At 35.8% G+C, this 27,707-nt stretch overlaps 1 protein-coding gene across 1 annotated transcript in view; it reads left to right on the top strand.

The window, feature by feature from the left end:
- The window catches only part of PIK3C2A (phosphatidylinositol-4-phosphate 3-kinase catalytic subunit type 2 alpha), a 113,226-nt gene that overhangs the window by 70,410 nt on the left and 15,109 nt on the right, over window positions 1–27,707 (top strand). The window contains exons 9-22 of the mRNA XM_018059609.1: window positions 900–1,043; window positions 2,382–2,430; window positions 2,511–2,721; window positions 5,167–5,289; window positions 6,352–6,519; window positions 15,861–15,972; window positions 16,345–16,490; window positions 18,621–18,809; window positions 19,269–19,362; window positions 19,844–19,938; window positions 20,296–20,476; window positions 23,533–23,637; window positions 24,435–24,527; window positions 25,967–26,096. Of these exons, the coding sequence (XP_017915098.1) occupies window positions 900–1,043; window positions 2,382–2,430; window positions 2,511–2,721; window positions 5,167–5,289; window positions 6,352–6,519; window positions 15,861–15,972; window positions 16,345–16,490; window positions 18,621–18,809; window positions 19,269–19,362; window positions 19,844–19,938; window positions 20,296–20,476; window positions 23,533–23,637; window positions 24,435–24,527; window positions 25,967–26,096 (1,840 nt within the window). The remainder of the gene's footprint in view (window positions 1–899; window positions 1,044–2,381; window positions 2,431–2,510; window positions 2,722–5,166; window positions 5,290–6,351; window positions 6,520–15,860; window positions 15,973–16,344; window positions 16,491–18,620; window positions 18,810–19,268; window positions 19,363–19,843; window positions 19,939–20,295; window positions 20,477–23,532; window positions 23,638–24,434; window positions 24,528–25,966; window positions 26,097–27,707) is intronic.

Genomic DNA, 27,707 nt, shown 5'->3' with positions numbered 1-27,707 from the left:
ATTTAAGTTTGGCATAAATATTTTATGAATTAATTCATTATATAAAAATGTTTCTTAATGAGATGTACTGTAAAACGATGGGGTAGTGGAGGATTTTTAAATCATCCTCATCATGTAAATTATTTTATAATGTATTTGTACATGTATAATAGTACTTTTGATTCACGGTAAAATGGACTGTGGTTGAATAGTAAGGAAGGATTGTGCTCACAAGTGTTTTCATCAGATAAAACTTAGAAAGTGAATGTTGTATAGATTTAAATGTTGCTGAAAAGTTGACTCACTTTTAGTAACTGTGATCTTTTAGTAATTTTTAGTAACTCTAATCTCATTAGAGATTGGTCACAAATTAATTGGTCTCTGTGTGGGGTTTTTTGGGGTTTTTGTTTTTTTTGGTCTCTGGTTTTTGATACCAAAATTTTGCAGGAGAGTGAGAACTGTTTTTAGTGTGGAAATTATTCCCAAATGAAAATTTAAAAGATGATTCAAGTTTTTGAATGATTTCAGAATTTGTTAGTAATTTATTGCTTTTGCTTCTGATTCTAATGAGAAATTAAAAGGGATTTGCATGTGAACAATTGTATCAGGCAAAGTGAAAATTAACCAGGCTTGCTTTTTCCTAGTTCAAAGTAAAATATGTAATTGGCACTTCCCTGACAGTTCAGTGGTTAAGACTCTGCTTCCACTGCAGGGGTGTGGGATCCCTGGTGTGGGGAGGGGGTGAAAACAGAGTTAATTATGTAATTGAAAAGCTATCTTGTTTCTTTTCTTTTTCATCATAAAAACATAAAGGATACCTGTTCTTAGGCACATCTAAAATGTTTGCTTTTTCCCTCATCCCTAAAATTGATCCTTGAAATTCCACATACTTATGTTTATTTTACTTTTTATTTTTAAAGAATCAGCACAGAGTAGTAGATCAAGTAATTAAAGCTGTAAGAAAAATTTGTGGCGCTTTAGATGGTGTGGAGACTCTTGCCATTACAGAATCGGTAAAGAAGCTAAAGAGAGCAGTAAATCTTCCAAGGAGTAGAAGTGCTGAAGTGAGTATTTTTTAGTAGTTAGCATTTTATCACATGCAGATGTGTACATAAGTGAGCATCTGTCATTTAAACTGGAAAATTTTTGCTTCTGCTAGACAAAATGTTACCAGTTTAACTCTAGCTTTTACTTTTGAGCTGATTTGGTCACTTATTTGGTACGATGAGGGAATCTCCAAGAGGAGATGGACAGCCTTGAAGAACTTTGTGAGAGTTGACATTGAATAAATGGATATCCAGCTGAACTTTTTGTGTGTAGAGGAGAAACTCTGGCAAAAATGAGTTGGTCGAGGATTTTAAGGTAATACTGCCCTTGAAGGAGCTGAATATTAATAGCTAACATTTCTCCCTCTGGATGAAAATGTCCATGGTTGTCAATGGGGAAGTTCTGCTTTGGAGTAAACCTCCTTCCTATTGGAAAGACCCAGAAGTCTCAGTAATAGTGACTTAAATAGCCTCAGAAGCAACCAGATTAGGAGCCCTCACTTGATATCATACTGTTGCATTTAGTAAAAGTCCTCCGTGTGGTATTTTCCACGGGGATTTAATTAACTGTTCAGAGGGATGTTCATAGCTCTGATTGGAAGGATGAAAGAAGGATCACAAGACATGATAAATTTCAAGAAAGGAAAAGTTATGTTGATGGTATGTTCTTCAACAAATGTCTGGGAAATAGCTCAATCCATTTATTGTCTCAAAGACCCTATCCATATGGTATACAGAAATATGAGTCTCTCGTGTTTTGTTAGTTTGTTCTTATATGCTTGCCTTTTAGAAATTAAAAAAACACCTGGAATCATTTGGAGCCGATAAAATGCCATGGTCCTAATGCTGTCTGAAGCTTCTATTCATTATATTCATTTGCTGGGTAAATGAGCAGAGAATAGGAGACAAACTCAGTTCAAATAATTATAAGAGCTTTTTTGAGACACTAAATGGTAATAAGTAGATTTCCAGTTTCTTTAAGGATATACTTACGCTAATCATAGACCAAGTAATGAAAATAAAATACTGTATTAATATATTTACCACATTTGAGTTTCAGATATTAATTACCAAAAAATGGTTTGATGAGACAGATTTTGCTGAGTTTATTTTGCAGTACGTTTCATTTATTGCATGATATTCTTGATATTGAAAGTATCTTTTTATTTGGTTTGGGGCATTCACTTTCTTTTTGCATTCTTTTTTATTGTTTTATTAATTCTTCAGACACTTGGGAAGTTTCTCCAGTGAAGGATTTCTTTGGTATAGAGTTTAATAAGTGTATTGAAATTAAAAGTAAACATTTTATATTCCATCATGGGTGATTTTCTGACTAATTTGTATGTGTGTAAGCAGGTGACTTCACTGTCTGGAGTAGGAGACATTAACAGGAGTTCAAGTAGGGGTATGTATTTAAGTTCCTTAAATTTTAGGAGTAATTGTTGCTTTTGCAGAGAATTATATTAACAATTTCTTTAAATCTAGGCTCACTGAATCCTGAAAATCCTTTTCAAGTAAGCATGGACCAGTTAACTGCAGCAGTTTATGATCTTCTCAGACTCCATGCAAATTCTGGTAGAGGTTCTGTAGATTGTGCCCAAAGTAACAGGAGCATTAAGGAAGCATGGACTACAACAGAACAGCTCCAGTTTACAATTTTTGCTGCACATGGTATTTCAAGTAACTGGGTATCAAAGTAAGTAGCTATTTAGAAGAAGATATGTACAACTTTACCTGGAGGCTAATATAACCTTGTAAAACATCAGCATCCACTGTTACCTTGGTCTTTAAATGGATACTCGATCCATCAAATACCTTCATGTTTTTTCTAAGAATTACAGAGATGTTTGATGCTGTTAGTAAATATTACTATCACTCCCACTACATGCAGAAAAAGCAGGAAAATATGTTTAAACTAACAAGGGCAAATGTTAATAAATTAGTTAATTTATGACTGCAGTTTATGGCTTGCCTTTAGAACCAGGGTGGTGGGACTAGACTTTTTTAGCACATTTATTTTTCCTCTTTAGTAGTTTTTACAGTTTACTCTTGTTAGACTTTGAAGTCTACAAGGGCATATTTCTTGTGTTGAATTTTTAATATGCATTTTTCTTTTGTTGTTGTTTTTTTTTTTTTGGTCAATAACAAGAAGTTTGCCACCTTCAGCTTATCTGGAAATGACTAGTATAAACTGAAAAGTCCAAATTGAATATATTTAATGAAGTAATTTTTATAATAGTTTAATGCTATAAAATAAAGCCAAGTTGTTGCTGTTGTTCAGTTGCTAAGTCATCTCTGACTCCTTTCGACTGCATAGACTGCAGCATGTTAGGCTTCCTATCCTTCAGTATCTCCTGGTGTTTTCTCAGATTCATGTCCATTGAGTCAATGACACTATCTAACCATCTCATCCTCTGCCCCTCTCTTCTCCTTTTGCCGTCAATCTTTCCCAGCATCAGGGTTTTTTCCAGTGAGTCAGTTCTTTGCACCCGGTAGCCAAAATATTGGAGCTTCAGCTTCAACATCAGTCCTTCCAATGAATATTCAGGGTTAATTTCCTTTAGGATTGACTGGTTTGATCTCCTTGCTGTCCAAGGGACCCTCAAGAGTCTTCTCCAGCACCGCAATTCAAAGGCATCAATTCTTCAGCACTCAGCCTTTATGGTCCAATTCTCACATCCATACATGACTACTACTGCTACTACTACCAGCCTAGTTATGAGATACCAAATGTAAATTCTGCTTTAGAACATAAACTGAACATTAGATACTATATAATATAATGACTTGAAAGTGGTATATTAATTCATTCAATAAATATTTACTGAACACCATCTGTGGGCAGTGTTCTTAGTACTAGGGACTCGGCAGTTAAAAAGGCAGCAGAAAATCTTTGCCCTCTTGGAACTTGCATTTTGATGGGTACTATTGCTGTCTTAAGGTATTTCATTCTTTTAAATAGTTACAGGGATAATATTATCCATATTCTTCATACAAAAAAATGTATATACACAAATTTAGGGACACTAATGAGAACAAATACTCAGCAGAAGACAATGCAGTGATAATTGAAACGAATGTTTTTTTTCCCCCCGTGCTGTACAGCTTTTGGGATCTCAGTTCCCAGACCAGGGATTGAACCCAGGCAGTGGTAATGAAAGCCCGTATTTGAAACTACTAGGCCACCAGGGAACTCCCAATACAATGCTGATTTTAAAAGAGGTTGAAAAAAGCAATCAAATAGCTACGTGAACTAGTGAGATTAGATTTGAAATATATTTTGAATGATAAACAGATTGTATGAACAAAATGGATGAACAAAATGTTTAAGTAAGTTAGAATACTAGCAGTAAATTAGAATACTAGTAGAATACAGTTTTATTGAACCTGAAACTCCCTACAAGATTGCCTGACTGTATATTACCCAGCTCAGTAATTGTGGCAGTTAGGGACTAAATCATTGCTTTCCATGAAAGATTACAGTAGCATCTGTCCCCATGGATGGTGCTGCTGCAGCTAAGTCGCGTCAGTTGTGTCCGACTCTGTGTGACCCCACAGATGGCAGCCCACCAGGCTCCTCTGTCCCTGGGATTCTCCAGGCAAGAATACTGGAGTGGGTTGCCATTTCCTTCTCATGGATGGAACCCTCCTAATCAGGAAGATCAGCTCAGTGCAGCTCAGGCTCATGCACCATTAATATGGTAAACTGACTCTACTTCAGTGGCTCACCAAAGGAAAATGGCACCTAGGGAACATAAATGCTTATATTGTTACTTCCTAGAATGAATATACCTAGAAATGAGGAATTATTCAGTGTCATTTAACTAAAATTTAATGCTGGTAACTAACTGTTACCAAATGGAGATAAATTCTCCAGTTGGTATCAGTATAGCTCCTTTAGACTGACACCTGGGAATATATGTTCCCTTCTGTATTCCCTCTGCTCTGCCTCTGATTTTATAGGATTTGCAATAGTTAAATTTTAGATGTTTTTCCAAAAATTCACTGATATAGTAACCAAATTATTTCAGATAATAGTCATTTAGGGAAGAATGGCTAATGATATATATATATATATTTGGTTAGTTAACTCATTTGTGTTGTCAAATAAAAATTAAATTAAGCCCTTTTATTTTCTCAGTTATGAAAAATACTACTTGGTATGTTCCCTGACTTACAATGGAAAGGATCTTTTTAAACCTATTCAATCAAAGAAGGTTGGCACTTATAAGAACTTCTTCTATCTTATTAAATGGGATGAACTGTAAGTGAGATTTCGGCTTTTTATTCTTTCAGTATGTCCTGTTCTTTACCTTTTTCTATGTATGCTTCCAGCTTTCATTTTTAATTACAATTTCCATTAAAATTAATTAAATTCTTACTGATACCTTAAAGATTCTTCTAGATACAATTTTATAGAATGGACTGAAGGTCTCATTTAAAATCTGAAATACTCTTGAGTATTCATATTGTTAAATTACAGAACCATGCCATCAATTCTTCCTAGCCTTTGTTAAGTTAAAGTCATGTGTAATTCTGGTGTTATATTGCTTTAGTTTAGTATTATTCTGTAACAATGTATTTAGGAAGCCTAGTTCTTGGTTAACAGATTTTAAAAATTATCTTCAATCCATGTACAAGATGATATTTTGAACTTAATATTTTTAAAATATTATCTGTAAATTAAGGGAATGCTTTCATTATTTAGGCAAATAGGCAATTGCAAAACTTTATTCTGCATTTATTAAATAGTTTCCTATTTTTCTTTTTTTTAATTACAAAAGTAGCACATGTTTGTGAAAATAGTCAAATAATATAAAAATGCATATAGGGTGAAAAATGTCATTTTACTTCCAGCACTTAACCATCTCATGACTCTTCGGAGTGACTACTCTTGACCTCATGTGTCCTTTCAGATCTTATTAAAAAAAAGAAGCACCAGTAAACATATATGTCTGTCTGTGCATGTATGTGCACACAAACATCTAGAGTCAGAAACACTCATGAACATTCATCTAGCTTTTCCTAAAAGAAATAAAGATGATGGTTATCTTGCCTAAAAATTGACATTGCAAGTCTTAAATAAAAGGATTAACAAATTTTTGAAGAGAGAAATGTTATATGTTTGAAATTTTAATGAAATTTATTTAAGATTTTTTTTAGTATTTGTTAGCCAAGCTTGCTACTTACTTACATAAAGTTTACTCAGAATTAAAGATTATTTGAAGAATCAAATAAAATAACTAAAATTGTCAGTTTCATTAAAGGGTTAAACTTCATATTCAATCTAATTTGTTTTTTCTATTAATACATTTCCCCCCCATAGAATCATTTTTCCCATCCAGATATCACAATTGCCGTTAGAATCACTTCTTCACCTTACTCTTTTTGGAATTTTAAATCAGAGCAGTGGAAGTTCTCCTGATTCTAATAAGCAGAGAAAAGGGCCAGAAGCTTTGGGCAAAGTTTCTTTACCTCTTTTTGACTTTAAACGGTAAGTGTTACTGAGTTGTAATGGTGAGTTACTGTGAACACCCCTGCAGTATCAGGATTGGCTAGAGAATGGAATGGGGAAAAGTGACATTCATGATGAGATAATGAGTTGTCACCGTTTCCCAGTGTGATTAAAAGAGGTCATTTCAAAGATACAGAGAAAACCAAAGTTGTTCTGCTGTCATTTGAACATATCTATATAGGTTTTCAAAGGATTGTTTGCTGCTCACTGTTCCAGAAGAAAAGCAGCAGCCAATTCGTTCTTTTTTTTTTTTCCAATTCATTCTTTAATTGTCATTTATGAAAAGCATTATATTATTGACATAATATTCATGGTCTTAGACATTCTTTGATTAAAACAACAAAATTCATTTTCCATCTTCTCATCCTTTCCCCATCCTCCTCCTTTTTGAGTGTACAGCTCGTATTATTCCCTTCTCTTTACCTGACTGATCTCCCCTTACTGTTATGGGCCCCTGGCCTTTAATCTTCAAAAGTCCCACATGTATGCAAAACTTGCTGATCCTTAGGGTAAAAGAAATTGCTTTTGAGCTTTGTGTCTACTAATAGCCTTTGGGATAGTATAATCTGGCTTTTCAGCTGACTGTTTTGATTATATTTTAAGTAATAATATGTTCCTTGAGACCATGAAGTGTCTTCTAAAATGAAAAGAAAAATCATTGACTAAGTTTGGGATGCTTGATATAGAACATGATAACATTTTGGAGAGTGATGATGGACATTATCATATTGGAGTATCTAAGTTCTGCAATCAAGCTACTGTGTTTAATAATAATATTACTGTAATAACAAACACATAGCATGCACTCTATGCAAGCTATTAGTCTGAATGCCGTATACATAGCCTTATATACCTCAGAACAACCCTGTGAAGGTAGGTATTATTATCCCTTTTTACAGGGGGAAATCAGTGGTTTGCCCTTGGGCACTTAGTTAATAAATGGTAGAACCGAGTTTGAATCTAGGGAATCTGGCCTCAGGATCTGCATTCTCAACATTAACCTGTATTGCTATTCTCAGATTTATTTGATACCATGATACTTGTTTTGATTTTAAATCCATCTTTGAAACCATTTTGGGAAATGATTTAATAATTGATCTATTTAACTTACAAGAGCTGCTGGAAGATCCACTGGAGAAGGGATAGGCTATCCACTCCAGTTTTCTTGGGCTTCCCTTGTGGCTCAGTTGGTAAAGAATCCGCCTGTAGTGCAGGAGGGAGACCTGGGTTTGATCCCAGGGTTGGGAAGATCCTCTGGAAAAAGGAAAGGCTACCCACTCCAGTATTCTGGCCTGGAGAGTTCCATGGACTCTATACTCCATGGGGTCACAAAGAGTCGGACACAACTGAGTGACGTTCACTTTAACCTAGAATAAAATGATTAAAAAATATTCTTTCCCCATGTACTTAAATATAGCATTTTTTCGTATATAAAATTTTTTTCTTTTGTCTCTCCCCCTATATTTGAGAAGGCCATATACGATTTTTTAATTATATACCTTTCGTTGGGCTCCAATTATATTTGACACCTGACATAATTCTGAACTGACAAACTCTAGAGAAGAGTAGTTAAAGAGATTGCTATTAATGATACATATTTAGAACTCCTTGCTAAATACAGCCCATAACTACTCTAAAACAGAATATTGGCCACATAAAGGAGGGGGATTGTGTTCTCAATTGTCTTTGATAAATAAGTGTCAGGTAATAGTTAATGTGAGAAAATTAAATGTAATTGTGTCTATCAATTTTTATAAATGAGTCAGTTTTGAAAACCTTCATGCACTTGAAAGCAACAAGAGTCTGCTTCATTCAAGGAGTATTATCACTTTTTGCCATTTTATTTGCTTATTAATAAGTGTTTTTATTGAATAAATGACCTTCTTTCAAGATTCAAAAGAGTAAAGGGGAGGGCAGTTGACTTTTGTTAGACGATTAAATAGTTTGCATGTATCCAGTGCTCAGCGGTTTAAAAGAATGAACTGATGTCATTAAGCTTGAGAGTTTGCCAAGCTGTGTAGTCAGTCTAAATAATGTTAGGATTTAGCATTCAAAAAATGCTCAGAAATTAAGAAGGAAGATGACTTTATATATAAATACATAGAAACTGTGTTAATGATTTAGTTGTGCTCATGTGCTATAGTATAATGATCAGAAATCTTGGTCTTCAAATTCTTCTAAAATTAATTATGTTTAAGCTACAACCTGCATACAGCCCAATGAAGTTGTTATAAGAGTCAAATGATTTACAGGCATTTCAGTCAACCTCAGCAACAAATGAGTTCTTAACTCATTTTTAAATAAATGGAATTAAGCGTTTAACCTGCTATTCCTTTATAGTTGAATCTCAGGATTACCAAATAATTGATGTGAGAAGGTTCTTTGTAGAAAATTTTCAGCTAATAGATGCAGAAAGAATGACAGAATATCAGAATTTTGCAATTTCTGTTGTTATTCAGTCGCTCAGTTGTGTTCGACTCTCTTCGACCCTATGGACTGTAGCATACCAGGCTTCCCTGTCCTTCGCCATCTCCTGGAGCTTGTTCAGACTCATGTCCATTGAGTCAGTGATGCCATCTAACCATCTCATACTCTGTCATCTCCTTCTCCTCCTGCCTTCAATCTTTGCCAGCATCAGAGTCTTTTCTAATTGAATTGGCTCTTCGCATGAGGTGGTCCAGAAGTATTGGAGCTTCAGCTTCAGAATTGGTCCTTCCAGTGAATATTCAGGGTTGATTTCCTTGCTGTCCAAGGGACTCTCAAGAGTCTTCTCCAACACTACAGTTTGAAGGCATCAATTCTTCGGAGCTCAGCCTTTATGGTCCAACTCTCACATCCATACATGACTACTGGAAAAACCATAGCTTTGACTAGAAGGACTTTTGCCAGCAAAGTAATATCTCTGCTTCTTAGTACACTGTTTAGGTTTGTTATAGGTTTTCTTCCAAGGAGCAAGTGTCTTTTAAAAAATTTCATGGCTGCAGTCACCATCTGCAGTGATTCTGGAACCCAAGAAAATAAAGTCTGTCACTGTTTGCATTGTTTGCCCATCTTCTTGCCATAAAGTGAAGGGAGTGGATGCCATGATCTTAGTTTTTGAATGTTGAGTTTTAAGCCAGCTTTTTCACTCTCCTCTTTCACCTTCATCAAGAGGCTCTTCAGTTCCTCTTCAGTTTTTGCCATAAGGGTGGTGTCTGCATATCTGAGGTTGCAATCCCTACTGAAATAAAAGATTTAGGCCAGGAAATCTCAGTCTTGGCACTGTTGACATTTTGAGCCAGATAATTCTTTGCTGTGGGAGAATGTCCTGTGCATTGTAGAATTTTTGGAAGCACCTTTGACTTCTGCCAGTGGTACTCCCTAGTTGCCAACCAAAAAGTCTTGAGACATTGCCAAATATCTAGTGGAGTCAAAGGCATTCTTGGTTGACACTGATTTAAGTCAGTTCAGTTCAGTCGCTCAGTCGTGTCCAACTCTCCGCGACCCCATGAACCGCAGCACGCTAGGCCTCCCTGTCCATAACCAACACCTGGAGTTCACTCAAACTCATGTCCATCGAGTCGGTGATACCATCCAGCCATCTCATCCTCTGTCGTCCCATTCTGCTTCTGCCCCCAATCCCTCCCAGCATCAGGGTCTTTTCCAGTGAGTCAACTCTTTGCATGAAGTGGCCAAAGTATTGGAATTTCAGCTTCAGCATCAGTCCTTCCAATGAACACCCAGGGCTGATTTCCTTCAGAATGGACTGGTTGGATCTCCTTGCAGTCCAAGGGACTCTCAAGAGTCTTCTCCAACACCACAGTTCAAAAGCATTGTTTCTTCAGCACTCAGCTTTCTTCACAGTCCAACTCTGACATCCGCACATGACCACTGGAAAAACCATAGCCTTGACTAGACGGATCTTTGTTGGCAAAGTAATGTCTCTGCTTTTGAATATGCTATCTAGGTTGGTCATAACTTTCCTTCCCAGGAGTAAGCGTCTTTTAATTTCATGGCTGCAGTCACCATCTGCAGTGCTTTTGGAGCCCAAATAAATAAAGTCTGACACTGATTCCACTGTTTCCCCATCTATTTCCCATGAAGTGTTGGGATCAGATGCCATGATCTTCGTTTTCTGAATGTTGAGCTTTAAGCCAACTTCTTCACTGTCTTTCACTTTCATCAAGAGGCTTTTGAGTTCCTCTTCACTCTCTGCCATAAGGGTGGTGTCATCTGCATATTTGAGGTTATTGATATTTCTCCCAGCAATCTTGATTCCAGCTTGTGCTTCTTCCAGCCCAGCGTTTCTCATGATGTACTCTGCATAGAAGTTAAATAAGGGTGACAATATACAGCCTTGACGTACTCCTTTTCCTATTTGGAACCAGTCTGTTGTTCCATGTCCAGTTCTAACTGTTGCTTCCTGACCTGCGTACAGGTTTCTCATGAGGTAGATCAAGTGTTCTGGTATTCCCATCTCTTTCAGAATTTTCCATAGTTTATTGTGATCCACACAGTCAAAGGCTTTGGCATAGTCAAGAAAGCAGAAATAGGTGTTTTTCTGAAACTCTCTTGCTCTTTTGATGATCCAGTGGATGTTGGCAATTTGATCTCTGGTTCCTCTGCCTTTTCTAAAAGCGTCTTGAACATCTGGAAGTTCATGGTTCACTAAACCATGGCTTGCTGAAGCCTGGCTTGGAGAACTTTGAGCATTACTTTACTAGAGTGTGAGATGAGTGCAGTTGTGCGGTAGTTTGAGCATTCTTTGGCATTGCCTTTCTTGGGGATTGGAATGAAAACCTTTTCCAGTCCTGTGGCCACTGCTGAGTTTTCCAAATTTGCTGGCATGTTGCGCGCAGCACTTTCACAGCATCATCTTTCAGGATCTGAAATAGCTCAACTGGAATTCTATCACCTCCACTAGCTTTGTTCGTAGTGATGCTTTCTAAGGCCCACTTGACTTCACATTCCAGGATTTCTGGCTCTAGAGGAGTGATCACACCATCGTGATTATCTGGGTCATGAAGATCTTTTTTGTACAGTTCTTCTGTGTATTCTTGCCACCTCTTCTTAATATCTTCTGCTTCTGTTAGGTCCATACCATTTCTGTCCTTTATTGAGCCCATCTTTGCATGAAATGTTCCCTTGGTATCTCTAATTTTCTTGAAGAGATCTCTAGTCTTTCTCATTCTGTTCTTTTCCTCTGTTTCTTTGCATTGATCGCTGAGGAAGGCTTTCTTATCTCTCCTTGCTATTCTTTGGAACTCTGCATTCAAATGGGAATATCTTTCCTTTTCTGCTTTCCTTTTTGCTTCTCTTCTTTTCACAGCTATTTGTAAGGCCTCCTCAGACAGCCATTTTGCTTTTTTGCATTTCTTTTCTATAGCTATGGTCTTGATCCCTGTCTCCTGTACAATGTCATGAACCTCCATCCATAGTTCATCAGGCACTCTGTCTGTCAGCTCTAGTCCCTTAAATCTATTTCTCACTTCCACTGTATAATCATAGGGGATTTGCTCTAGGTCATACCTGAATGATCTAGTGGTTTTCCCCACTTTCTTCAATTTAAGTCTGAATTTTGCAATAAGGAGTTCATGATATGAGCCACAGTCAGCTCCCAGCCTTGTTTTTGCTGACTGTATAGAGCTTCTCCATCTTTGGCTGCAGAGAATATAATCAGTCTGATTTCGGTGTTGACCATCTGGTGATGTCCATGTGTAGAGTCTTCTCTTGTGTTGTTGGAAGAGGATGTTTGCTATGACCAGTGTGCTCTCTTGGCAAAACTCTATTAGCCTTTGCCCTGCTTCATTCCATATTCCAAGGCCAAATTTGCCTGTTACTCCAGGTGTTTCTTGACTTCCTACTTTTGGATTCCAGTCCCCTATAATGAAAAGGACATCTTTTGGGGATGTTAGTTCTAAAAGGTCTTGTAGGTCTTCGTAGAACCATTCAACTTCAGCTTCTTCAGTGTTACTGGTTGGGGCATAGGCTTGGATTACCGTGATATTGAATGGTTTGCCTTGGAAACGAGCAATGATCATTCTGTCGTTTTTGAGATTGCATCCAAGTACTGCATTTTGGACTCTTATTCACCATGATGGCTTCTCCATTTCTTCTAAGGGATTACTGCCCGCAGTAGTAGATATAATGGTCATCTGAGTTAAATTCACCCATTTTAGTTTATTTTAGTTCACTGATTCCTAGAATGTCGACGTTCACTCTTGCCATCTCCTGTTTGACCACTTCCAATTTGTCTTGATTCATGGACCTGACATTCCAGGTTCCTATGCAATATTGTTCTTTACAGCATCGGACCTTGCTTCTATCACCAGTCACATCCACAACTGGGTATTGTTTTTGCTTTGGCTCCATCCCTTCATTCTTTCTGGAGTTGTTTCTCCACTGATCTCCAGTAGTATATTGAGCACCTTCCAACCTGGGGAGTTCCTCTTTCATTATCCTATCATTTTGCCTTTTCATGCTGTTCATGGGGTTCTCAAGGCAAGAATACTGAAGTGGTTTGCCATTCCCTTCTCTAGTGGACCACATTCTGTCAGACCTCTCCACCATGACGCGTCTGTCTTGGGTGGCCCCACAGGGCATGGCTTAGTTTCATTGAATCAGACAAGGCTGTGGTCTTTGTGATCAGATTGGCTAGTTTTCTGTGATTGTGGTTTCAGTGTGTCTGCCCTCTGATGCCCTCTCGCAACACCTACCATCTTGAGTTTCTCTTACCTTGGACATGGGGTATCTCTTCACGGCTGCTCCAGCAAAGCGCAGCCGCCGCTCCTTACCTTGGACGAGGGGTATCTCCTCACAGCCGCCCCTCCTGACCTTGAATGTGGAGTAGCTCCTCTTGGTCCTCCTGCGCAGGTGCAGACACTGCTCCTTAGATGTGGAGTTGCTCCTCTCGGCTGCCACCCCTGACCTCGGACATGGGGTAGCTCCTCTCAGCCGCTGCCCCTGACCTTGGGCGTGGGGTAACTCCTCTCTGCTGTGCTTCTGCGCTGTCCGTCGCCTCATGATTTAAGTAATGATTTATTAATGCCTGTTTAGGAACCACTGTGATTAACTTTTCTGGAACTTTATAATAAATGGTTTAGACTGATAACACTTGAACAAATTTAATTATCTTAACATCACAGAAGGAGAGATACACCGAACAATGCATGCTTTATTTGATGCATCAGGAACTAGTAGTATACAATTCCAGCTGTAAAACATTACGTATTCTTGCCATATTACTAACCTTGAATCAGCTCAGTTCTTTAGATCTAAATATTACAGAAAACGTAGGAGATAAAGGAACATGCTAAAATGATACCAGAAGAATGCCGTCAGTAAAGGATACAGAAAAGTTTTCACAACAAAAGACTTGGATTATTTAACAAGTAACGGGATGAAAAGGAACAATGTATAGGTTAAAACAAGACCTGGTAAACTTTCTGTAAAGAGAACTAGACAGAGTAGTTGAGACTTTGTAGGTCATGTAGTCTCTGTCGCAACAACGAAAGCAGTGATAGGCAACATGTCAAAGAGTGAATGTGGCTTTGTTCTAATACAGGTTAAGTTACAGAAGCACGTGCAGTCTGGAATTTGACCTTTGACTTAAAAGATACTTAAAAAGACATATCACCCAACAGACATGTTGGACCTGCTTGTATCCTAATTCAAACCAGCTATTAAAAATTTTTTTTAGAGGCAATCAGAGAAATTTGAATGCTGACTGTATAGCTGATCCCTTTTCTCAATGTATTAATTATTTGGCTGTCGTGCGTCTTCGCTGCTGTGCACAGGCTTCCTCTAGTTGTGGTGAGCAGGCGCTGCTCTTGTGGTGCGTGGGCTTCTCACAGCAGTGGCTTCTGTTGCAGAGCACAGGCTCTAGTTGTGTGGGCTTCCGTAGTTGCTGAGCCTGGGCTTAGATGCCCCATAGCAAGTATAATCTTCCCAGAATAGGGATCAAACCCCTGTCCTCCCTGCATGGGCAGGTGGATTCTTAACCATTAGATCACCAGGGAAGTCCCTAGCTGATAACTTACAAATAGCTATTTTTAATTATTTTGTTGTGATTATGTTTAAATAACAGTATTTATCATTTAGAGACTCATAAAAGTATATACAAATAAAATAATATAATCAGAATTTGCCTCCAGATAATCTATCTGAGGGTGAGGGTGGCTCTAGAATAGATAGAATATAATGTCTGAAGATCTTTTTTTGGCCACCCTACATAGTTTGCAGGGTATTGGTTCCCCCACCAGGGATTGAACCTGGTCCCCTGCGGTGGAAGCACAGTCTCCTAGCTGTCAGGGAATTCCTGTGCCAAAAATTTTAAAGCTGTTAACCTGCTAGAGAAAACATAAACTGGAGTCTAGTTTTGGAAAGGATATTTACTATATGAATAAAATGAAAAAAATTTGATGAAGCTTATAGTTTCTCCCTTGTATATATCATGTTATTTTTCAGAAATTTCATCTGTGGAAAGATATATCAGTATTTTTATTGGTGAATATTTCTAATTTCAGTAGATTATAAATTGGTAGTTTAGGGCAAGTGTCAGCGTACTCCAGCTCACTGCCTGTTTTTTGTTTTGTTAGAACACAGCACACAGTTTTAAAATGTATTATTCATGGCTTCTTTTGGCCCTGTAATAGGAGAGTTGAGTCTGACAGAGATTATATAGCCTAGCTGCTACTGCTGCTAAGTCGCTTCAGTCGTGTCCAGCTCTGTGCGACCCCATAGACGGCAGCCCATCAGGATCCCCGTCCCTGGGATTCTCCAGGCCAAGAATACTGGAGTGGTTGCCATTTCCTTCTCCACAGAAGACCCCAAATATTTGCTGTCTGGCCTGTTATAGAAAAAGGTTGCTGACCCTTGGTCACGAACAGATTAAACTTCTCATCTCGAACAATCAGTACTTTGACACAAAGTAGATACTAGTTTCTTTGACATGTGTTTTTATTCTTATGGTAGAATTCAAGGAGCGGTTATGAAATCCAAACCACCACCTTGAGATATGTTTCTCTGTAGATGATGTTCAAACACTGTCCTATTTATAGAAGTTGTTTTGGGGACAGGTGACTCTGAGACTTTACCCATCTTTTCTTCTGTCCCGAGCCCCATTTCATCTTCCCTTCTTTTGTTCTAACTTCCATACTTTAGTACATTTACCTAAAGTGAAAATACACCATAGACAGTGACTCCTTCTAATATGTTCTTTCTGTATACAGGATGCTTAATAAATATTTGATTATTAACATTTTAAATACATTACCATGTGTTGTGAGTTTTTAATTAATTATTAAAATGAAAACCACAGTATTCTGTTTATATTCATGAAGGTTTTTAACATGTGGAACTAAGCTTCTGTATCTTTGGACTTCATCACATACAAATCTTATTCCTGGAACAGTCCCAAAAAAAGGATATGTGATGGAAAGAATAGTATTACAGGTAATGATATTTCTGACACATGGAGACGTTTAAGTTTTAATTTCTTTATAAAGAATATATGTATACCATGGTCTCAGTTGTTACTAAAGAAGTCTAATTGATCTTGTTTAGATCTTAGGGTCTGTATTTAAGTGTTAATAAGCCATTTCCTATTTCTGAGAAATAGTAAAAGGTGCACTTATACCAGTCCCACAAATATATGTGCTATTGAGAAGTACTAATAATGGTAATCACTCTTAATAAAAGGACAGAAGCATTAATTTAATATTTGATATTTTCACCCTATTTGTTAAGACAAATCAAAAATAAGTAAATGTAGCAAATATGTGGACTTTTCAGCTGTAATTTGATTAATTTCTATTGATTTTTAAGGTTGATTTTCCTTCTCCTACATTTGATATCATTTATACTGCTCCTCAAGTGGACAGAAGCATTATACAACAACACAACTTAGAAACGTTGGAGAATGATGTGAAGGGGAGACTTCTTGGTATTCTTCACAGAGACTCATCACTTGGGTATGCTCCTTTAATTCTCTTGCCTGATTGTCTCTTACAATGTAAAGTTCAAGTTAATGGTTTATTAAATGTCCTGATTTAGTTCATGATTTAGCAGTGTTCCTGATATGGAAAGTTTTCTTTTTCTGTTTTTAGTTGTATAAAAAGACTGTATAACGGCATAAAATTTAGAAATTTGTGTAAGTCAAACTTTCTGTATAATCAAATGCAAATAACAGATTGGGGACTATAACCTATTTCCTTAATATATGAAGAATCTTTTTATGTAAGTAGAAAACCGACAACACAGTGGTAGACAAAGAATATGACTAGGTTTTTCTTTGGAAAAGAAATACAACCCTTTTAAATGTCTGAAAAAAATGTTCAGCCTCTCAGTAATCAAAGAGTTTTAAATTAATTCAAGCTACCATTTCACATGTCAGATTGTTGAAAATTAAAATGTCTCATTATATGAGGTATTGATAGAATATAGAAAAATAGGAATTAAACTGTTGGCAGAACTCTAAAAGCTTTGGGAGAGCAATTTGGCAAAGTCCATTAAGGTCACAGTGTCCATAATCTGTGACCTAACAATTCCACTTCCAGATATAGTATTATTTTAAAGAAAACCCTTTTATATTTGCTTGTGGAGACAAGAATATTTCTTGCAGTATTTATTTGGGTTGTTGTAAAATGGATATACATGTTCATTAATGGGTTAAATTATGGTACATTTATCTAACATCACTGTGTAACTATTAAGAATGAAGTTATGGCTGTTATTAATATATAAGATATTAAATGAAGAAAGCAAGTAGGATAGTATGTATAGTGTGTTCAGTTCAGTTCAGTCACTCAGTTGTGTCGAACTCTTTGCAACCCCATGGACTGCAGCACGCCAGGCCTCCCTGTTCATCACCAACTCCTGGAGTCCACCCAAACTCATGTCCATTGAGTCAGTGATGCCATCCACCATCTCATTCCTCTGTCGTCCCCTTCTCCTCCTGCCTTCAGTCTTTCCCAGCATCAGGGTCTTTTTCAGTGAGTCAGTTTTTCTCATCAGGTGGCCATAGTATTGGAGTTTCAGCTTTAGCATCAGTCCTTCCGATGAATACTCAGGACTGCTTTCCTTTAGGATGGACTGGTTGGATCTCCTTGCAGTCCAAGGGACTCTCAAGAGTCTTCTCCAACAACACAGTTCAAAAGCATCAACTCTCGGTGCTCAGCTTTCTTTGTAGTCCAACTCTCACATCCATACATGACTAGTGGAAAAACCATAACTTTGACTAGACGGACTTTTGTTGGCAAAGTAATGTCTCTGCTTTTGAATATGCTGTCTAGGTTGGTCATAACTTTCCTTCCAAGGAGTAGCATCTTTTAATTTCATGTTATCATTAACATAAGGGAAAGAAAGAGAATTTGATATCTACACCTTTGTATATGCTTCTATAAAAATAGACTAACTCTGAAAGAATATACTAGGTGAGGCAGTTGCCACTGGGAGAGGAACTGGAAGGAGAAAAACCTAATTGTGTGCCTTTTTGCAATATTTTAATTTTTTTCTTCATATTCCACATGTAATGAATACATTTTAGTTCACTGCATGGATTATAAACACAAAGGTGGATAGATGGGTAGTGAAATAGTGAAATATTTCACATAAACATTTGTCATTAAGAGTCAATTGGAATCTCCAAAACAGATTTTTATTTTGAATATTCCTCAAATGAGCTCTGTATTCATTGTCTAAAATTTTGTAGTAGTATTTGATTTTGACATGACTTTTGATCTTACTGGTATAAAATGATGAAATCCTTGCTTTTAGAGTAGGTTCTCCTTATTCAACTCTAATTTCCAGTGCCTGGCATCTAGTTAGAGCTCAATAAATTTTATTATGCCGAATTATCCTTCAGTTTCTTAACTAAGACTCTTCTCTCAAAGTAGAATGATTTCTTTCTATCCCCCAAATTAGGGTAGATTAGTGGTGTTTGATGAACATTCTGTTTTTCTATCCCAAATTAGTATTAATGATTCTACCAAGAAGTGGCTGTCCTAAAAGGAATGCATTTCTCCTTTGTATTTTTAATCACTGAGATTATAACTGTCATTATGTTATCACTGAGAAGTAATTTAATTGTATTATGTATTTAGACTTTCTAAAGAAGATAAAGCCTTTTTGTGGGAGAAACGTTATTATTGCCTCAAACACCCAAATTGTCTTCCTAAAGTACTTTCAAGTGCCCCAAACTGGAAATGGATTAATCTTGCCAAAACTTATTCATTGCTTCAGCAGTGGCCTCCATTGCATCCACTGACTGCCTTGGAGCTGCTTGATTCAAAGTAAGTTAACTGTGGTTGAATTTATTTGTTCTGTTTTATTGTTGTCAATTTTTCTGGCAAGATATTATTTACAGGATTAGTTCCTTTTGTTTTAATGTGGAAGCAGTGTAATATAAATGTGTAAATGCATATTTCTATACACATCTGTTCAGGTTATTAAAAAGGGATGTCATATCATTGAAAACTAATCTAGAGACGTTGTAAATTTTGAATAATTTGTTTTATTTTTATGATATGGGTCAGAATTTATTTTCATGATCTTAAAGTTTTCTAAACAGTCACAAAATTGGATTTGTGTATAGGACAATATGATTTTTTCCTAAGAAAAAAGATGAAATACATTGCTTTTCAATAGCTATTTGAGCTTTCCTTGTCAGGAATGAATTGAGATTGTGTCTTCGGGGAAAACAGGTTCATTAGAAATCATCGTCAAATCTTGATTTTGTGGTATGCTTCTAGATTTGCTGATCAGGAAGTGAGGTCCCTAGCTGTGACCTGGATTGAGGCTATTAGCGATGATGAGCTTACAGATCTTCTTCCACAGTTTGTGCAGGTAAGTTTTTTACTAGGTTATCTACCCTTCTTACGCGCTCTCCAGTTTTTATGAGTAGGGAGGGATCTTGCTAAGGGATCTCGTTTCTGTTTTGATTAAAAGTATTGAATACTTTTGTTCAGTGGGGATGTTAAAGTGCGTTGCATTTGAATTTAGTGTGAAATTTTTTCTACTATTGTCAGCTGCCTTGCTTGAATACTATATGTATATATATGTGCCTAGAGACTTGAGGTTTTCTTTCCTTTTTTTTTTTAAATTGGCCACTTAAACATAGCTAATGAATGTTATTCCCAAGTCAGTGTACTTTTCTGCCTGATTTCATTAATTTCACCTAAATTAATTAATGTTTCATTTTTCATTAGTATCATCTTTCCTCAACAAGAGTAATCCTTGATTTATATAGTTTATATTTTGATAATTTTATCCTAACAATGTAGTATGGGTTTGACAACTACTGATTCTTATTTTTCTTTGCATGTAGGCTTTGAAATATGAAATTTACTTGAATAGTTCATTAGTGCACTTCCTTCTGTCCAGAGCGTTGGGAAATATACAGATAGCACACCATTTATATTGGTAAGATTTAAATTTTCTTAAGTACTTTATTTCTGTTCCTATTATTTGTGCAAATGACACTCAAAAGTCTAAACAGTATGCTCAGACTATTTGCTGTTGATACCAGATGTTTTATTGAAGTGACTATTGTAAAGAAGCTAAGTTTTTATGTATTTAGAAATAACACCAGAAGTAACAGAACCCTCTATTGCAGAATTACTTGGCATGTTAGAGCTCTGTAATATTGAAAGAGTTTTTCTTGCTTGTATAGCTTAAAATTAATTCCTAGATACCCCAAATTAAACTTTTTAAGCTGATTTTTGAGAGACATTAATCTAGGTCTTGGAAGTGGCTGACATAAATATTTTGCTGTATTAGGCTCCTCAAGGATGCTCTGCATGATGCACAGTTTGGTGCCCGATATGAACATGTTTTGGGTGCTCTCCTCTCAGTAGGAGGAAAAGGACTCAGAGAAGAACTTTTGAAGCAAACAAAGCTTGTACAGCTTTTAGGAGGAGTAGCAGAAAAAGTAAGACAGGCTAGTGGATCAGCCAGACAGGTATGTACCCACAGAGGGAACATAAATGTTTTGATGTTAAAGACTCTTTGCAGTGCTGACAAGTTAAGCTTTTATTCTTTTTCAGTAGACATCCAACAGAACTTACCTATGCTGTCTTAAGCAGATTAATTCAAAGGTTGCTTAAAATCTATTGGAAAAGATTTTAAATCCTAACTCAGTTCCCTTTCATTTCCATGCTTCTTAATTTCTTTCCGATCAAAATTGTTCTTTTGAGTTTGTTTCGTATTGTTTTGCTTTCTCACTTTTTTGTGATTATAAAAGTAATAAAAGTATGAATTGATGCTACTGTTGAAGAAGTTTAAATGGATAAGCTTACAAGCTTACAGAGTAAAAAATTAGGACGTTTCCAGTTTTGGTTTTTCCCTGTGGGTATCTTCTTCATAGTTTATATCCTGCTTGGTCATTTTATATGGCTTTACACATATATACACTTAAGTGTATATACAAGTTTTTGGAGTTAAAGAATTATAATTATAGAAACATATATATATACATATGGGGTTGTTTGGTTTTTTTTTTAGCTAAAATTCACTATTTTAACCAAAGTGTACAGTTCATTGATTGTTAGTACATTTATAGTGTGTTGCAATTACCACCACTATCTATTCCAGAATATTTTCATCACAACAGAAAGAGAGCCTATATATACCACAAACCCCCTCACTCCTTATTCCCCTCTCCTCCCAGGTCCTGTTAAGAACTAATATGTTTTCTATCTCTATGGATTTACCTATTTTGGACATTTCATATAAATGTAATCATGCAGCATGTGGCCTTTTGTGTCTAATTTCTTAGCCTAATGTTTTAAAGATTCATTTATATTCTGGCAGGTGTATTTAATAGTGTTCCATTGGGTAAATAATAGCACATTTTCTTTATCCATTCATCTATTGATGGACATCAAACTTGTTTCTATTATGTGACTATTGCTGAATAGTGCCGCCGTGAATATTTGTGTGTAAGTTCTTTGTTTGAACATCTGTTTTCACTTTGCCTAGGAGTAGAATTACTATATCATATAGTAATTCTATGTTTTTTGAGGAACCACTGAACTGTTTCCTAAAGTAGCTTCACCATTTTATAATTCTGGTATAATACTTGTAAGTTATGAGGGTTCAGTGGTAAAGAATCCGCCTGCTAATGTAGGAGATTCAGGAGACATATGGGTTCAGTCCCTGGGTCGGGAAGATCCCGTGGAGAAGGAAATGGCTACCTACTTCAGTATTCTCCCCTGGAAAACACTGTGGACAGAAGAGCCTGGCAGGCTACAGTCCATGGCTTCCCAAAGAGTCGAATGTGACTTAGTGACAATAACAAAAAAACAAATGAGGGTTTCATTTTCTCCATATCCTCACCAAAATTTATTTTTAGTTTTTTTAAACTATAGTCATCCTAGTGGATGTGTAGTGGTATCTCATGGTAGTTTTGATTTGCATTTGTCTAATGGCTAATGATTTGGAGCTTATTTTCATTTGTTTGTTGGCCATTTGTATTTCTTCTGTGGAGAAATTTCTAAGTCCTTTTTAATTGATTTGTCTTTTTATTGTTGAATTGTTAGAGTTCTTTATGTATTCTGGACACTATCAGATACACTGTTTGTAAATATTTTCTCCCATTTTGTGTATTTTTATTTCCTTCGTAATGTACTTTGATGCACAGAAGATTTTAATTTTATGAAATCTAATTTTTTTTCTTTTGTTGCTTGTTCTTTTACTATCCTGTCTAAGAATTCATTGTCAAATCCAAGGTCACAATGATGCACACTTACATTTTCTAGGAGTTTTATAGGTTCACTTTTAAAAAGTCTTTGATCCATTTTGAGGTTATTTTTGTTGTTATTCGTTTGCTTTGTTCTATGAGCTAAGAGTCCCAACTTCATTCTTTTATGTGTGGTTATCCAGGTGTTGCTACACCATCTGCTAAAGGAACTGTTCTTTCCTATTGAATAAACTCAGCACCGTAGTTGAGAATCTGTTGACCATAGTTGTATGGGTTTATTTCTGGACTCTCAGTTCTGTTCCATTGATCTATATCTCTGTCTTCACACTGTACTTTTTTCATTACCTGCTTTGTAGCAGGTTTTGAAATCAGAAAGTGTGAGTCCTCCAACTTTTTCTTTTTCAAGATTGTTTGGCTGTTTGGAAGTCCCTTATAATACTATATGAATTTTAGTATCAGCCTTCCCATTTCTGCAAAAAGAGCAGTTGGAGTTTTGATAAAGATTGTGTTGAATTTGTAGATCAATATTTGGGAAATATCACAATCTTAGTAATTAATAAGTCTTTTAGTTCATGAACGTGGGATATCTTTGATCTTTAATTTCTTTTAGCAATAATGCTTTTTTAATTTGTAAATTGCTTTTTTTTTTGACTTGGAGAATTCATGTCAGTACATATAATTATACTTTTTGTTTCTTAATGAGAACATAGTATTACAAGGTATGGTAGCATAAATTATGAACCATTACATCTATGCAGGTTGTTTATACATTTTTCTTTTCCTGAACAGTTCTGTGATGAACTTGAATGTGTAAGTGTTTGCCCTTTTGCTAGTATTCCTTTATAGGATAATCCTACAGATGAAATAATTCAGTCAAGAGCTAATTCATTTTCAGTTATAATAGTTTATATTAAATTACAATATCAAAAACAAAAATTAACCAGTGAAGACTCCACTCCCCACCAATAGATTATGAAAGTATCTATTTCTGACCCTGTTCCCAGCACTGGATGTTATCTTAAATTTTTCATGTTAGATAAAAATTGGTATCTCGTTATTATTTAACCTCTATTTGTTTATTTGACTGTTAGTATTAACAAATATGTTAAATATGAGCATATGTACTTCCCCCTTATGTTTATAGTCTTTGCTGTAAATTTTATTTTTATAGTAAAATTAACTTTCTTTAGCAACAGCTGTTTTTGACCACATGACAGTTGGGCATTTAAAAAATTGGGTCCACATCATGCTTTTGTTGTCTGAAAAATAGGTCATCATTTTCATTATGTACTTAAAATATCAATTTCTTTAACTAGGTTGTCCTCCAAAGGAGTATGGAACGAGTACAGTCCTTTTTTCTAAAAAGTAAATGCCGTCTTCCTCTCAATCCAAGTCTTGTGGCAAAAGAATTAAATATTAAGGTGACATAAAATACTTTAGTTCATATTACATTTTCAAATATTGTGTAATAAAAAGGCAGATGGGCAGGTATGCTTAAGGCAAATGCAGTACATAGGTTGGTTATAAGTGCATAGGTTGGTTATAAGTACTTCTGGTTGTGTGTTTGTGTAAGATCTGTTTTTATCTCAGTATATGCTTATCTGATTACCATTCCTGAACAAAAAAGGAGAATGAAATTATTTATTGACTTGAAATAAATTATTTTTGCTATGGTATAATAGTTGCATATGTTATAATTCCAATGGTAAAACTCACCAGTCACAGGTAGGCAGTTTTTTACCTTCCTTGTGAATGGCCATGTGGACTCTTCAAAGGTTTATAACACTTTTTAGAGTCATTAAAAAGTAGTTGTAATATCAAAATTGAGTAATTGTATTTTTAATTGGGCTAATAATAATACAAATAATGGATTTTTCTCTAACATGAGTTCAGCAAAAGCAACCAGTTAATTCATCCATTAGAGTCTGTTATTTTGAAAGGAGTCTCAGATTTAATTTTTTTAAAGTTGACATATGGCTACTCTTCATTGGACTATAACAGGGGGTGACTGGGTTATATGTATGTCACTGAAGGTGGGGGTAGTGGGGATTACATTTTCCCTTTGGATTTTGTTTGTTGTTTTTTTAAAATTACTCTCACAGTCTTAAATTAGTTTTTTAACCAGTTTAATTTTAAATTTGATGTCTGCTAATGAGTTTGTTCAGTTTATTTTCATTTCCGTATTATCATTTTAATGCTTAACGTATTGTATTTGTAGTCATGTTCCTTCTTCAGTTCTAATGCTGTGCCCTTGAAAGTCACAATGGTGAATGCTGATCCAATGGGGGAAGAAATTAATGTCATGTTTAAGGTGAGCAGAATAAGGTGACTTTGTTTGTTTGTAATTTAAAAATTCTTTTCTCAAATTCCTTTTTGAGAATTGGAAAAGTAATTTTATTTAGTGTTTAATGAAATTGAATAGCTGTGAAAAATTATTACTGCTATAAACTGTCTCCAGATGGATTTGGGAACAAGTGCAACTCTGGGCTATTGCTGCTGCATATGGCCATCTTATGCTAGTTAAGTATATCACAGGTCCAGGTAGTGCCTTTCACCCAGAGTATGATGTAAACGGTACACCTTAGAGATGTGCAGAGTAAAATGGCAAAACTATGAACTGGCACTGTTTTTGAAACCATGTAACTTACCTGTGGGAATCTGTTACCAATCAGAGCTTCCAGGTGCATGGTAAAGGGGCAGCAGTAAAGAATCTTCCTGCCAGTGCAGGAGACTTAAGAGACATGGTTCGATCCCTGGGTCAGGAAGATCCCCTAGAGAAGGAAATGGCAACCCACTCAGTATTCTTGCCTGGAAAATTCAGTGGACAGAGGAGCCTGGCAGGCTACAGTCCATTGGATCGCAAAGAGTCAGACACAACTGAGCATGCACACACATGCATTAGCAATCAAAGTTTTCTCTGTTGCAATCACAGTTAGTATTATTTTTAGGAAAGAATGTAGAGATTTAGTTAATTCAATGAGTTTGATTAGTCAACCACCTTTGATATATATAGCAAGTTCCCATATACTCAGATCTGGTTTTAGACTTCATTTTATTTTACTGATGTCTTTGCCTTTTCCTAAAACAGTCTCATCTTTTTGAATACAGTAATTTTGTATGTTGTAATTTTTTTAAGGCAAATTAACTCTTTTTTTCCCCTCATAATTTTCTTGGCTCATCTCAAAAATGTATTTATCATTAATGTGTTTTTAAACTTATTTTATCCAATTTAAGAAGAAAATGAAAACTTGATGTAATTCCAGTTGGAATTCATTTTTGGAGAGTTAACTTTTTTTTAAAGTAAACTGATCATTGTAGATTCATAGTTCACTTTAAGAAATTACACAGAAAAAAAAAAAAAAAAGAAATTACACAGAAATCCTGCATACCCTCTACACAATGATATTATCTTATACAATATTGCAGTTAGGATGTTGACATCGATACAGTCAAGATATGAAATATTTTGATCATCAAAAAGATCCCCCATATTGCTCCTTTAAAAAATTGAATATAATACTTATACTGTAAAACCTAGTCTTTTAAAGTGTACAGATCAGGAAATTGAGACATAAAGAAGTTAAGTAACTTTCTCTGGGATGCTGCAGAAGAATAAAAAGATGGTTCAGTTCATTTTATTCTTTACTCTTTTCTCTATTCCCTTCTCCCTACTCCTCCCCCCTTTTTTATATGTAATCTATTAAGGCTTTTGGAAATATACAAATTTCATTTTGCTTCCTTGATTTCAAGGTTGGTGAAGATCTTCGGCAAGATATGTTAGCTTTACAAATGATAAAGATTATGGACAAGATCTGGCTTAAAGAAGGACTAGATCTGAGGATGGTAATTTTCAAATGTCTCTCAACTGGCAGAGATCGAGGTAAATCTGTTGGATGTAGTCTTTTTTTTTTTCCCTTGGATAATGCTCAGAGTGTTCATGCTCGCATGGTCCTGATGCTGGTCTGTGATCTCAACCATATCACTTTGCTTTCTCAGGTTAGAATGTATAGACTTTATCTTATCAAAAGGAAATCAGGTCAGAGACTTCCCTCATGGTCCAGTGGTTAAGGCTCTGCCTTTCCTCTACAAAGGGGCACAGGTTCGATCCCTGGTCAGAAAAAAGGGGGTAATCAAGTAAATTTTAAGAATTCTTGCTGATATTCTATAATAACCCAATGAGCAGCCCTAATCTTGCAAGACAGTACGTCTTGTAAAATAGAAGTCACTTTATCAAGAGAGATTCCTTAACATGAGTCTGTCATTTGCTTGGATTAGTTTTTCTGTCACCATACTTATTTCATATAGTTGAACTCTTTTCTCTTATGGAATTCTGTGTAATTTTGTAGGCAATGAACTTGCTCCTTTTTATGTTGTTTCTAACACAAGGCTTACCTTGTGCCTTGCCTTGTGCTAAAGCTTTGCATTTGTGTTATCTTTCTGTGTCCTTATTTTTCAAATGAAGAAACCACATTCACATGGTTAAAAACTGAAGTTTTTAACAAGCACCTCAGCCTAAAATAATCAGTGTATAGTAATCCTCCCTTCTCCAGGTTCAGCAGTTGTCTTTAATACTTACCAGACATTGTGTCTTCTCTGCTAGATTCATTTTAAGTTCCCTTAGAGGATAATTGTACTTTGTATCATTATGAACTTTTATCCACTGTTTTGTACATAGTAGTTTGTATGTGTATGTGTTTGATAAAGAAATTAGAAATTTGTATGTATATTGAAAATTTGATTAATCATACTCATAAAATCGGGATGCAGATATTCATTGAAAAAGCATGTCACTGTGAACTATAAATCAAATGATGTAATTAAGCAACATAAAAGATTCAAATGAATTCACTCTGCCATGTGTGACTAGACTACTGAGATTACAACCTGGCCCTGAATGCTTTCTTTTGAATGCCTTCTTTTGGAATGGCCTGGAAACCTTAGCCTAGTCCTTTCTTCAGAGCAGGTCTCTGTATCTGTATCTTTATTCTATATACACATATAGTAAAATATCCATATAGCCTGTAATAGAATAAATTGGAATCCTAGTTTTCACCCACACCTCTTGGCAGCCTGGCCCCAAAATATAACCATTTACATAGGTTTCTGAGACTACTTTTTTTTCATTTTTAAATTTTTTTTGCCATATCGCACAGCATGCAGGAATCTTAGTTCCCTGACTAGCGATTGAACTTGTGACCCCAGCAGTGAAACTCTGAGTCCTAACTCAGAGAATTCTCTAACTCAGGGAATTCTCTTTCTGAGACTATTTTGTGTATGTTCCAACATACATAATAGTCTTTTTTTTAAACACAAAAGGTACAGTTCTCTATGTGGATTTGTGTTTAAAGACATATATATTTTTGAGATTTTTCTACATAAGTACAGCATTTACATTTCATTAAGGAAGAGAAAACATGTACCTGAGACTCAGACACATCACAAAGACCATCTTAATCTGTTCTTCCCTTTGAAAGGGCTTCCTATACTCTGA

The sequence above is a fragment of the Capra hircus genome, chromosome 15, assembly GCF_001704415.2.
Source record: "Capra hircus breed San Clemente chromosome 15, ASM170441v1, whole genome shotgun sequence".
Lineage (NCBI taxonomy): Eukaryota > Metazoa > Chordata > Mammalia > Artiodactyla > Bovidae > Capra > Capra hircus.
Note: the sequence above shows the minus strand (reverse complement) of the source record. Positions and strands in the feature narration are given on the sequence as shown.